The sequence below is a fragment of the Sinocyclocheilus rhinocerous genome, unplaced genomic scaffold, assembly GCF_001515625.1.
Source record: "Sinocyclocheilus rhinocerous isolate Xijiao unplaced genomic scaffold, SAMN03320098_v1.1 scaffold1399, whole genome shotgun sequence".
NCBI classification, from domain to species: domain Eukaryota; kingdom Metazoa; phylum Chordata; class Actinopteri; order Cypriniformes; family Cyprinidae; genus Sinocyclocheilus; species Sinocyclocheilus rhinocerous.
Window position 1 is genome coordinate 502,045 of NW_015634038.1, and position 13,207 is coordinate 515,251.

General features: G+C 34.9%; 1 protein-coding gene across 3 annotated transcripts in view; it reads left to right on the forward strand.

Moving 5' to 3' along the window:
* The window catches only part of LOC107745297 (RAS guanyl-releasing protein 2-like), a 35,914-nt gene extending 23,138 nt beyond the window's left edge, over positions 1 to 12,776 (forward strand). For 2 of the 3 annotated variants that reach the window (XM_016559154.1, XM_016559152.1), the window contains exons 8-17: positions 2,660 to 2,776; positions 2,868 to 3,149; positions 4,951 to 5,031; positions 5,223 to 5,345; positions 7,343 to 7,458; positions 8,835 to 8,976; positions 9,386 to 9,422; positions 11,926 to 12,084; positions 12,184 to 12,246; positions 12,353 to 12,776. In XM_016559154.1, the coding sequence (XP_016414640.1) occupies positions 2,660 to 2,776; positions 2,868 to 3,149; positions 4,951 to 5,031; positions 5,223 to 5,345; positions 7,343 to 7,458; positions 8,835 to 8,976; positions 9,386 to 9,422; positions 11,926 to 12,084; positions 12,184 to 12,242 (1,116 nt within the window). In that variant the 3' untranslated portion in view covers positions 12,243 to 12,246; positions 12,353 to 12,776. The remainder of the gene's footprint in view (positions 1 to 2,659; positions 2,777 to 2,867; positions 3,150 to 4,950; positions 5,032 to 5,222; positions 5,346 to 7,342; positions 7,459 to 8,834; positions 8,977 to 9,385; positions 9,423 to 11,925; positions 12,085 to 12,183; positions 12,247 to 12,352) is intronic. The other variant, XM_016559153.1, reaches the window with a different exon arrangement.
* The last annotated feature ends 431 nt before the right edge of the window (positions 12,777 to 13,207 follow it).

Below are 13,207 nucleotides of genomic sequence, written 5' to 3' on the forward strand. Positions count from 1 at the left end.
ATTCTAAACCTCTGTTTTGTTTGGTTAAATGTACAATCCTTGCATTGCCTTGGTCATTGAACGAGTGTCCGGATGCTGTCTCGGATGAAAGTCTTGATGGTTTTAAGGTTTGGTGGTGTTGGAATTGCGATTACGTTCTTCCAGGGTTGAAGGGTGATGAACTCCAATGTTATTCTGATTCGGTGGTGGTTGGGAGAGTTTTCTCCCGGGTGAAGAGTGAAGACATGGCTGTAGTCAAGGCGCGTCTGAGCCGGCCGGGACTTACAACCAGAAGGTGATGAGAGAAGTGCGAAAAGCTAGAGAGACATCAGCTGAAATCCTAGGACAAGGCTGCAGCCTGGCACAAACTTAGGGGTCTTTAGAAGACGTCTACCTCAGCATCCTCATCTTCTCATGATCTAAAATAAAACCCCAATCTTTATGATCAGTGAACTTTAAAGTGTAAGGGGGGGTCACACCCTCAGGATTTGAGTGAGCCAATGAGGAATGGTACCTTTGGAGGGAAATTTTACGACTCTTTGTCTTCGAGCATGGTATTTTCCATATGCAACTGGATTGGGTGTTGATGCAAAACTATTAAAGATTCTTAGAACACTAATATGTTGCATAGGTATCAACATATAATACACACTCTCATTTAGATCATCGGAATACGAATTCATAGAGACCAAACATGGTATAGGTGAGGTTATATTGACTAGTGATCTATCATAACGCATGCCTAAAACAGTATAAAGTACAAAAGACAATATACAAGAGTAGTAATTATATATACAATCACCTGAGGATATGTGTGTTTGTCTATGAATTAATTAGAGATGAGTCCATTTTTATGGGCATTATGGGTCTTTCCTATGGGGGAATGGAGTGAGAGTTGCTCTGCCTGCATTCCTTTGAGCAATAAAACCAGTGTTATCAGATGATTTGTCTTTGGTTGCCATGGAAACAGAGGGAAGGCTCCGTTGACCCTCATAGTTGGCTTGTTGGTTGGGTGAGGGGTGTTAGGGATTATTTGTTGAATATAACAAATAATTGTGTGTCTAATTGGTCCACACGCAACATTTACTAGCAATTTCAGATTAAAAATAGTTTCAAAGTAAATCCTCCACCTTTTGCATTGTAGGTGCTGATTTGATAATCCATTTTAAGTTTTAGCTAGCAACTGTAAGGACCCTATCATGCACCCAGCGCAATGCGGTGCAAGTGTTTTTGCTAGTTTCAGCCCGACGCAGTTCTCATTTTCCCATCCTGTGCCACGTTGTTTAAATAGCAAATGCATTTGCGCCCATTTGTGCTTCCATGGGCGTGCTAGTCTAAAAAAGAGGTGTTCATTAAGAGAATAGGGACAACCCGTTTAGACCATGCGCCCGGGCGCGCCGACCGTTTTCCCGTCGTTAAACTAGCAAAAGTGGATTCGGACACGCCCTGAGTGCACCTGCGCCGTGCGCTTTAGACCATGCGCTTAGATCGTTAAAATAAGGCCCTAACTGTTAATACACAAAAGTCAGTTCATACAATGGGACATTTGAGATTGTGTGCCAAATTGTGTACAACTACAAAATACAACTAAAAACCCATAATAAAGTAACAAATTAATTAAGGAAGTCCACACTCTGGTGGTATAATAGGCACATTTATGTTTCTGCTATTTTCTGTCTTTTTCGGACTTCTTCTTTCAAATCTTGAACTTTTTTTTTTTTTCAATAAGAATCGTTTTTCAGTTTTAAAGTGTTACCAGTTAATTTAGCTGACAACCTCTCTTCGCTGGCTGATGTCTTGCGCTTTGCTTAACTAATATAGGCACCCTTAATTTACTGCCACTTACACGTTAGTGCCAGCTTTACATGTCAGGTATTCGGCTTCAAACGGATCACAGTTGGAGTTTCTCAACTCGGTAATAAAGAGTCCACACAAATCATAATGACAATGATGTGCAGAGTACAACATTCACGCATATAGTGGGGTTCAGTAGGGTCACATTTGATATCGGTTATCTTAAACTTGAGAATAATAATAAACGTTTTAAGATTTTGAAAAAGTCAAGGTTAGGGTTGCAAGGGGGCAGACACTTTTGGTACAAACTTTCCAAAAATTTCCAAAAGTTTATAAAAATCCTGGAAAGTTTCCAAAATTTCTGGAATGTTTCTGAAATGCATCGTACATTTTCAAACTCTTTGCAACCCTATTTAAGATTCTGCACTTCAATGTTACTAATCAAATTAATTATTGCCTATATAGTGAATGACATACAGTTCATCCTATAGGTATGTTATGTAGCCGTTAAACATTACTTAACATTACTTACTTGGAAAGTAATGTTAGTTGTATTAATAATGATACTAAATGTAATTTAGCTTACATACTTAATCAGCTTTGTGGTTTCATGGATAATAAATGTTGGTTTACTGTTCGCAACTGTTTATGTTTTACGTATAAATTTGATCTGAATGATTAAAAATAAGACAAAAATCCAAGGAATCAATACATATAACCACTAAAAATAAATACTACGAATTTGTTACTTCAATGAGTTTAATAAATTTGCAACCTCTTAATAGCATGAGTGTGTTCTTTGCAAACTATTTTTATTATTTTAATTTAACGTAAGATTTTGTCGACTTCGTCTTCTCTTTCTTTATCAATAATTCACGCTCTATAGAAACTACTGCAACTGCAGAATTTCAACACGCTGATGGCAGTGGTCGGGGGTCTCAATAACAGCTCCATCTCTAGGCTGAAGGAGACACAGGCACACATCAGCAACGAAACTAATAAGGTACATAGCTGTCAGAATACACATAACATATACATCAGACCCAACACCATTATTTCCGACAAGTACCAGTTCATCTGAATATCTCTCTCAGATATTTAACAGCTTGTTGGATCTGCTGACGTCTTGTGGAAACTACAGTCAGTACCGGCGCCGATTCGCTGAGTGCACCGGTTTCCGATTCCCAATCCTGGCTGTTAACCTCAAGGACTTGATAGCTGTTCATGTCGCTCTTGCGGACTGGACAGACCCACAGAAGACCCGCGTCAACTTGACTAAAAGTCAGCAACTCTATGCCATCCTGCAGGAATTGGGTCTCGTGCAGAGCAATCCTCCTAACATCGAGGCCAACACAGACTTACTCAATCTACTTACAGTGAGTGCGTGTGTTTTATGTAAACGATTTCAAGAGGAATAGAGTGTCTTCATGTGATTAGGATAAAACTGACTGATTGAATGGGTGTCTATTTGTAAAAACGGCAGTGAAAATGTATTTTTGTAGGCCAACCTGTAAGTTAGCATCGCTCAGGTTGTCTTAAAGATTTTCCATTGGCTTTTTGATTACTGCAGAAAATAAGCTCTGTGACCAACAAAACTTTATGATTCTGACATGTTTTTTAAGGCCTAAATACAATATCCAGAGGCTAAAAGCTAAACATGTGCTATAAACGAACTACACCATTGTCGTGTGACTTTAATGTCACCACTGGTACGCTTCCGACAACTTATTTAATGTACATGTCCCAAGAGTTTGCAAAAGCACGATTATAAACACAATGAGGTTTGAAAGCGACTAGTGAGTAGATGAGTTTACTTGTTCGGTGTGATCATGTTTAACATCCCAAAGAACATCTGTAGTCCAATTTAGCCACAAGGAAAAGCTATAAAAAAAAAAACACAAGGTGGTTGTACTGATGTATTTCATGTTGTAAAATAAAACGTGAAAATGTCTTGAGCTTGAGTTAAACACAGACCTCATTTCAGGCATTTGACCAAAAACCCATTGACTTCAGGACGATGGAACCGGACTCGTTTCTGAGTTTTGCATTTAAAAAATATGTAATGTGCATGAGCAACAGAGCTCAATGTGTTGAGCATGGAGACCGACAGTTGTTTTATAGTTTATTGTAAAAAATCTCTGGTAATTTTGGGCTCTGATAATTCACAGCTCACATTCAGCACACTTTCAGCACAGAAATAGAACAGGAAAGACATTTTCTACAGTATATTTTGAATACAGCTTTCACCCATCGTTGTTAAATTTCTTTGCATGCTTAATATTTAAAAACAACTGTTGCCATGTGCAAAGTTGTGTTCATAACATCACCATATTCCTAAATCTGTTCCACCTGTTCGCATGCAACACGGAAAACAACATTTTGAAAAGTCTGGAATGTGTTTTCAAAACCCTTTTTTTTTTCTTTGCTATTTTGCCAGAGTTTTGCTGTTCTAAATCTGCAATTAGATACATTTCACCGTTGCCATAGCATTGCCATAGGAACGAAATATGTTTTAGTCCTCAAAACGTGAACACCTCAACATTGATTACAGTAATTGCTGCATGAGGTGAACATACCATGAGAATTCATGTCTGATCAAAATCTAACCATTTCAGAAACTATTCAGGGACACAAATGCATACAGTAACCAAATTTTTGATGAGTCTCTAAACTTTGCTTTCATAGCCCATTTGACTCTTACAGTTTTTTAATGGAAGCTTGTTTCTGCCACTGAATAAAAAATTAGAAAGGTATTTGTGACTTTTTATCTCACAATTATGACTTTTTTCAGAATTGCATGATATAAATTCGCAATTGCGAGTTATAAAATCATAATAAAGTTGCAATTGCGACATTATATTGTGAGTTTATATCTCGCACTTCTGAGATAAGACTCAGAGGTCTGAGAAAAAAGTATGAATTGTGACATATAAACTCAAGAATGGCAAGAAGAAAAATCAGAATTGTGAGATAAAAAGTCGCAATTACCTTTTATTTATTTATTTATAATCCTGTGGTGGAAATGGGCTTCCATAGTTTTTACCTCTTTAAGCACTTGCCATTTGGATAAATAAAAAATTATATGAACACACAAAAACTATATAAAAGAAATAATGCATGCATTTTTCCTGAAAAGTTATATTAATAATTTGTAACTCATTGAATCCTTATGTATAGGTTTCACTGGATCAGTACCACACAGAAGAGGAGATTTATCAGCTCTCATTACAGAGGGAACCCAGAGCTGCAAAACCAGCGGTCAGTTATATATTTGGTTAATTTTATATATTTATTCATATTGGCAATCAATCAGTACAATGCATTAAGTGAAATGTAGATGTCTGGTATCATTTACAGCAAAACAAGTAAACTCACAAGATTAGATTTAAACATAAAGCGAAATAACAATACCTGCACACGTGTGACTTTGTTTTTGATTGGTGGATCAGAACTCAACCCCTTCCTCCAGTCCAGCTCCTAAACAACTCTCAATGATTGATGAGTGGGCAGCGTCAGTCAAGCCTAAAGCTGATCCTGCTATCATCAGCAAACATATCGAGAAGATGGTGGATGTAAGAGAAAAAACGAACATTCTTTTCATTTGAATTTGTTTTGTCCCACTTTTGTGTCAACCCCATTACATCACTTCAGTTGAGGCTTTACTAAGCCCCGCCCCTCTTATTTACTGCTGCAAACTCTGCTACATCTTGATTACCCGTACCAAAACGTAGTATACTTCAAGTTTATTTTAGTAAGTATACTTAAGTAAAGTTCAAGTATATTTTTAAGTATACTTTATGTAGTAAGTATACAAATATCAGTGTACTAGTAGTATACTTGTAAGTGTACTATTTCAATACTCCTTGGGACTAAATTGGCCCACTTTCTAGTATATAAAAGTATACTTTTAAGTATACTTTAAGTATAACAGTAGTAAACTTTGAGTACACAACTAGTGTACATCAAAATGGTTAGTTTGTACTGCAACTATACTAAAAGTGAACTTATAGGTATACTGATAGTTTACTAATTAAATACTTGTAGTAGCATTTTTAGTACACTTTGAAGTATAGTCTCAGTAAACTACTAGTTTAGTAGTTTTATACTGCAAGTAGTAAGTTTTCTTTAAGTGAACTTTACATCATACTTTAAGTATACTACTACGTCCCTATTTAGGTATTAATTTGTATATAATTTGTTACATGAATATCTGAACATACAAAACATCAAAAGAACAGGGTATCTGCTTGTAAACAAAAACATTTTATTCTAGCTTCATGCATTCTTTTTTTAAACACTTGAATGTGGATAAGTTTCATAAATAAAAAATAAAGAAATAAACAACATTTTGAACAAAAAGCTGAAAAAAGACTATGAATTGGATTCAGAATGATAATCAAAACGTAGATAACGTCGATCAACACCCCAAAGCTTGACAGTTATTATTACCTCTTTATTGGTCTACATTTTATTCCATAATGTTACATAGTTTTGATGCTGTTTTATGTCTGATGATCGTGTTAGAATACATGTGGAAGCATCTGTTGTTTCGGTTTCTTCTTCACTTGTGTTTTTTGGAAATTCTGTACAGAAGATGTGTACTAGCGCCGTCTACAGTATAACAATGAAAACACGGATTCTAGGAGCACAATTATAGCTAAAATATATTTAGACTTTTTCTAAGTATAAGTCAAGTATACTTAAATGTCATTTTAAGTATATTTCTGAGAAGTACATAAAAAGTAGACTAAAAGTATACTTTCCTATTTTTAGTTTAAAAGAAGTATACTAATAGCACACTTGAATAAACTTCTTTTTCGTAAGGGTAACCATGCAGTTAGTAATTGTCCAAATGAGTTTACCTGTTCGACAAAGAAATGTGTGATGAAGAGTAAACTAAACTCAATTAAGCATAATTTAATCAGAATTACAAGTAAGGGATGTCAAGTGCAGGTATTAATTAAATTAATTACATGATTAAACTGAATAATTTATCAAACAAAGCACGAAGTTAATTAACATATCAATATTTGCTGAGAAAGCCCCCAGATAAAGAATTCAAAAGACATATAATGGCAGACTAAACGATCTCCTTGGATCAGAGATTACAGAAAGTGCTTTAAATACATTTTTTGCTTTATTTCTATATTATTCATCAAATTCAGTCTCTCAAAGGTAGATTTTGAACATTTGCACAGGGCATGTTCTTGTATTCTGTCTATGATGTTTTGGCAGTTGCATTGCGTCTCGCTGTTTTTTCAGCATCTCACGACCTGAGCACTACTTTTTTTAGCTGCTGTGTCAAGTAGCTCATCTTTAAAAAACACATAGTGAAACTCCAGGGTTCTATTTTGGAACCAGGTCAAGTCTAGTTTTTAGTTGCCAATGTAGGATTTGTCAGTAATGGAGCTTAGTGCAGGGTCAAATGTGTATATTAGTTTACACTGTCAGTAACTGTATATCATATAATTTAACAGGCTCAATATGTTCATTTACAACTCCTCCCACCATGTAAGATGTATTGTTGGTGATACATGTTCATAAAACGTTTTCTATTTACTTTTCACAGTCTGTGTTCAAGAATTTCGACACAAACGGCGACGGGTTCATCTCACGCGAAGAGTTCGAGTGTATCAGGAATAACTTCCCTTATCTCAGCAAGTTTGGAGAACTTGATAAAAATCAGTAAGTGTACCGATGCCAAACAAGAGCACTGTTGTGTACACACCATAATATAAATGTTTTCACAAAAAAAAAAAAAATATATATATATATAAACCAAATTCAAACTACTAAAAGACTTTTTCTACTTTTGCTGATACTAAACTATTGCGAATCAACAACAACACATTTAAAATAATTCCAATAATACCATTTTATTTAAAAACATGTTGGTTAACCAGATTTTAATTGACCATAAGAGCATTGAATAAATCAAAACTGCAAAAAAAAAATCTCAATCCACGTTAAGCTTCAAACCTTGCTTTTCATTAGGTTTAACGTCACAGTTACTGTACATACCGGCATTGGCAGAAAACCGACACCCTTTTATGCATTTATGATAACTCTCACAACAAAACCCATCATACAACCCACTCTAATTGCAGCCCCAGTAACCCATCTTTCAAGAAAAAATTCAGCGGGTTCAGGAGATCGATCTAATAGCTTGGTTTGATAGAGAAAGCAGCATGAACAAGGACCTGAGGTCAAAACTGATGTACAATCAATAGCAAGAAGATTTTCTTGAAGACTGTCAGCAAGACAGGTTACAGACAAGTTTATGGGGTGAACTCACTAACTTAACACAGAATTATGAATTATAGGCATATCCAGTATCAATTCATCTTTACAGATTTCTACAATTCTGGTTAAACTGTTCAAAGGTTCTAAAAATGCCTCCAAAAATAGCATGTATCTGACAACACAACAGGAGTAACTGTTAAGGCAAAACATTTATTATTACTGCCATAACTAAAGGATGGAATACACAACTTTTGCACAGATTTTTGCCCCAAATTGCAATCTGGACAAGTCAATGCTACTTGACAAATATCAGAGCCAGTCTGCAGATTTTGAGCAGTCGGGGTTGACAGATTTGACAGAAAATCGCGTAGTCTATGATGGGCACAGACAACAATTTTTTTTTAGCTTCATCCAGTCAGCGGAAATCAATCAACCATGTTCAGTATTTTGATTTTCATTAGTCACGTCTAGACGCATGTTTGTTTGTTGTGTTCAGAATGACTTAAAAGTCTGCTAGTGTCATCCTCAGTCGTTTAGTGCATGATGTTCCATTTTTCTCTGTAACGATTTACAAAGTCAGCAAGTGTACGCTAAGAATTTAGAAGTCGTGTATTGTATTCCACTAAGTCTACAACTCATATGCAGAGGTCATAAGATATTGTGCCTCTTCCCTTGTGATGTACACCTTTTCCATGGAAGTGTGATTTGTCCCTCACTTATGAAACGATGCACATGAACTCACTTTGCACTGTTTGGATGTTGTTGGCTGTTAAAATGAGTTTTTCTCTCTCATTTCGTGTTCTCTCATGATCTATCAGGGATGGAAAGATCAGCAGAGAGGAGATGATAGATTACTTTATGAAGGCCAGCTCTTTGCTCAACTGTAAGATGGGCTTCATACACACCTTTATTGAGACCACATACGTGAAACCCACCTTCTGTGAACACTGCACCGGCTTTGTAAGTATCATGCAATAATATAGAAATAGATTCAAAGCTTCTTTTTTTTTTAAATGATTGCATCTTGTATTTTCTAAGATGGATAGTTTTAGAAATTAGCTCTAGCCTGAGCAGATTTAGCTTTGATCTGTTGGTTTATTTATAGCATGGTGTGGTGTGTAGCTGTGTATTATTTGTTGTACCCCAGATCTACCTGTGTGTGTGTGTGTGTGTGTGTGTGTGTGTGTGTGGCCTCTGATGTCGTGTGTTTGTAATGTTTGTGCTCTCCCTTTCATCTGTTGTTTACCTGCTGTGATTCTCTTTCTCTCTCTTGATCTTCTCTTCTCTTCTCTTCTCCATACTATTTTCCACATCCTTTCTGCATCTGTCTTTTTTCCTCAAAAATAACGTATTTTCTTCTTTTTTTAAGATATGGGGATTTTATAAACAAGGATACAAATGCAAAGGTAAGAGAGAGCTGTATGTGTATGTGTGCGTGATCGGCATAATTGTAATATACTATATATTAACTATAGCAAACATAGAATTTTTGTATATATCAAACCATAGCATTTTAGTGATGAGTACCAGAAGCTGTAAGTAACTTTAGTGTGAAGGTGGACCGTATCAATATTGCTTTGTCCTGTTTTGTAACACTTCGCCAAGATTTAATGTTGTGCTTTATTTTCTTACAATTTCCTCTGCACCAGACGTCGCAGTGGCCTCTGAGGTTAAATGTGGAAATGATAGATAGATGATAGATGTGCGTAGAGTTCAATGCAGTGCATGGGGACTGGAGCTTTCAAGCTTCAAAAAGGATTCAAAAGGACTGTAGAATTATTATGAAAGCATCCCATATTACTTCTGAAGTCATATGATAGCTTTGGGTGGGAAACAGACTGATATTTAAGCTGTTAACTCAAGAATCGCTACAATCAGATCAATGAATCAGTGAGCTGAGCTCAAGAACTGAATCATTCTGATTAGTGAATGAATCATTCAGACCAGTTATGTGAAGTGTATCAGATGATTCATTGAAAATATCCAATTCAAAATAATTATTTGCTCTCTAAACAGACATTGCTACTTCTCTCATGAACTCTAATGAATGCACAAGGTGGATGTCAAGGTTTTCAGTAAAACATTTCAGTCAACTGTTGACACAAAGCCATTACATGGTATCAAAAGACTTGAATTATAGCACAAACTAATATGAACTGCTTTTATGATACATTTATGGTGCTTTTGCATCTTTTTAACCTTATAAACTCCCCTGTTCCCCTTGAAGCAGGGCCAGATTCAAAGTTAAACCATATTTGAAGTATAAATGAAATCACATGGCTCGGCGGTATTATTTCTGTGACAAAAAGAGGTTGGCAAAGTATAGAACAGGGAGCAAAATATACTCAATAAGTCACAGTTCATTTTTAATAAAAGAAAGGCTGTCCAGGACAGAGAACAAGTGTAATCCTGTGATTGAGAAAGAAATTGTTCTCTTTTTTATTTTCATTCATCTTTTTTCACACTTGTAGTGTTTTTAGAGCTTGTTGACGTGTCAGTCGAGTATGCAAAAAAGCCTTTCTTAACTGCAATTAAATGAAAATCAAATGCATTTATGAATACATTTTAAACTAAATGTAACTAGCTGAATTATAGTGTTCTTTAATCCACTTAAGTAGGACCCAAAGTGTAAAAAGTACACTTAAATGTGTACTTAAGTGTAAAACAGTCATAAACAGTGTCTCTCATTAACTAAAAGGCCTTTTATTTCATTATTATTAGATTATCTGCAAGTACAGTTAAAATATACTTTGAAGATTTGAAGTACTCTACAAGTGCATATTCAGTACAATTAAGCATCTTTATACGTAATTTCATAATTACTTAAATTGCCTTTGAAGTATGGTTAAAGTACTGCTGAATGTATTGACAAACATTTACAATAAACTAAAATATACTTTAATGTTATTTCTTTTTAAACTTGTATATCATGTATTAAAATTAATTTGCAAATACACATTTGTAATGATGAAGCTGCAAGAACACTTAAAATATATTAACTTTAAATGTAATATCAAATAACACTACGGTTAAAATGATAATTAAGTACTTTACATGTGCTTTAGTATGTTAGTAAACACATCAAAATAAGTGTACTTCTTTAAAGCATCACAAAAGATGATTAAAGCAATGATTAAAATATACTTAAAACTGCTACAAAGTGCGTTTTTTTTTAAAGTTACTTAAGTGTGAAACAGTCATAAAAGTGTCTCTCATTAACTAAAAGGCCTTTTATTTCATTATTATTAGATTATCTGCAAGTACAGTTAAAATATACTTTGAAGATTTGAAGTACTCTACAAGTGCATATTCAGTACAATTAAGCATCTTTATACGTAATTTCATAATTACTTAAATTGTCTTTAAAGTATGGTTAAAGTACTGCTGAATGTATTGACAAACATTTACAATAAACTAAAATATACTTTAATGTTATTTCTTTTTAAACTTGTATATCATGTATTAAAATTAATTCGCAAATACACATTTGTAATGATGAAGCTGCAAGAACACTTAAAATATATTAACTTTAAATATAATATCAAATAACACTACGGTTAAAATGATAATTAAGTACTTTACATGTGCTTTAGTATGTTAGTAAACACATCAAAATAAGTGTACTTCTTTAAAGCATCACAAAAGATGATTAAAGCAATGATTAAAATATACTTCTACAAAGTGCACTTTTTAAAAGTTACTTAAGTGTGAAACAGCCATAAAAGTGTCTCTCATTAACTAAGTGGCCTTTTATTTCATTATTATCTGCAAGTACAGTTAAAATATTTGAAGTACTCTACAAGTGCATATTCAGTACAATTAAGCGCACTTCTTTTTCACAAGGGCTTGCTTACTGTCTTTTCACCTTCGTCCACCACCCTAAATACTAACGCTGCATCTCTCTCTCAGTCTGTGGTGTGAACTGTCATAAAGCATGTCATGGACGCCTGACGGTCGAATGCCGTAAAAGAACGAAGAGCATCAGTCATGAGACCCCACCGTCACTGCAGTCCAGATCCTACAGCTTTCCTCTGCCCAGCAATGCCCCGTCAAACCTGCAGAACACAGGTACATTCTCTCTCTCACACTCTGCACATAACTGCAGAACTTAAATGAGCTGTTTACCAGACTCTCTCTGCCTATTTCTGCTTGTTCTTTGCTCTTCAGTCATCACAGAAGAGGATGTTGAGGCAGCTGAGCATGGTGTATTTGACTGTCACCTCTAAACTGGTAAACCAACATTCTGCATCACTATATAAATACATTTCTCAGAAAAAAAACAAAAATTTTAAAGGGGTCATATGATGCGATTTCAATGTTTCCTTTCTCTGGTCAGCATGTCAACAAGGAGTCTTGTATTGGATCAAATTTCTGAAGTTGAAGTCAAATTTCGTTGAAGGAAAAAAGATCTAGAGTTAGAATCGAATGGTGGGATGGACTGTGTTCGCTCACTATTATCCTGATGCACACGGTGAGACATGGACACGCTGCTATCTGCTGGACTGTAGCTGCAACTGCTGAACAGACCATCCACCTCTTCCCTGAGAAGTCTGAATGTAATCTCACACATATCTCAAAATCTCAAGCGTATTTTTAGGATTTATCATTATGGTGTATGTTCTTCCCAGGTTGCTTGAAATACCTTGTAATTTTACTTTTTTAAATAAAAAAAGAAAGAGAAGGAGGAATTTTCAGTGACTGTGTTCTGAGGTACAGACATTTTTTAAGTACTTTCGCTGTAGTAATAAGATTTTTTTTTTTTTTTTGTGAATGCAACTAAATTGGAGCTTAATGTCACCAAATCAGTTGTGGTTGAATTTCAGTGTAAACTCATGGTGGCATAGACAGGTGTGTGTTTGCGTCTGAAATATTATGCAATCAACTGCAATGTTCTTTAAACCTTTGAATTTATTGAATCAAAATGGGAAAAAAATCCCAAACTTTTTGTTTTGTTTTGTTTTGTTTGGTTTTTGTTTTCAAATGAATCTGTCTTGAGAGAGTTAACTGCAATAAAAGATATATATATATATATATATATATACACATTCACATTCAAAGGCCTTTCTTTCACACCACAAATATTGTGTGTGAACAAGACTTTAAGATTTTGAAACTAAACAATTAATTTATGTAAAGTTATTCACACCTTGACTGAACATTCGCCCACCAAAGTTGTTTTTTTTTTTTTTCA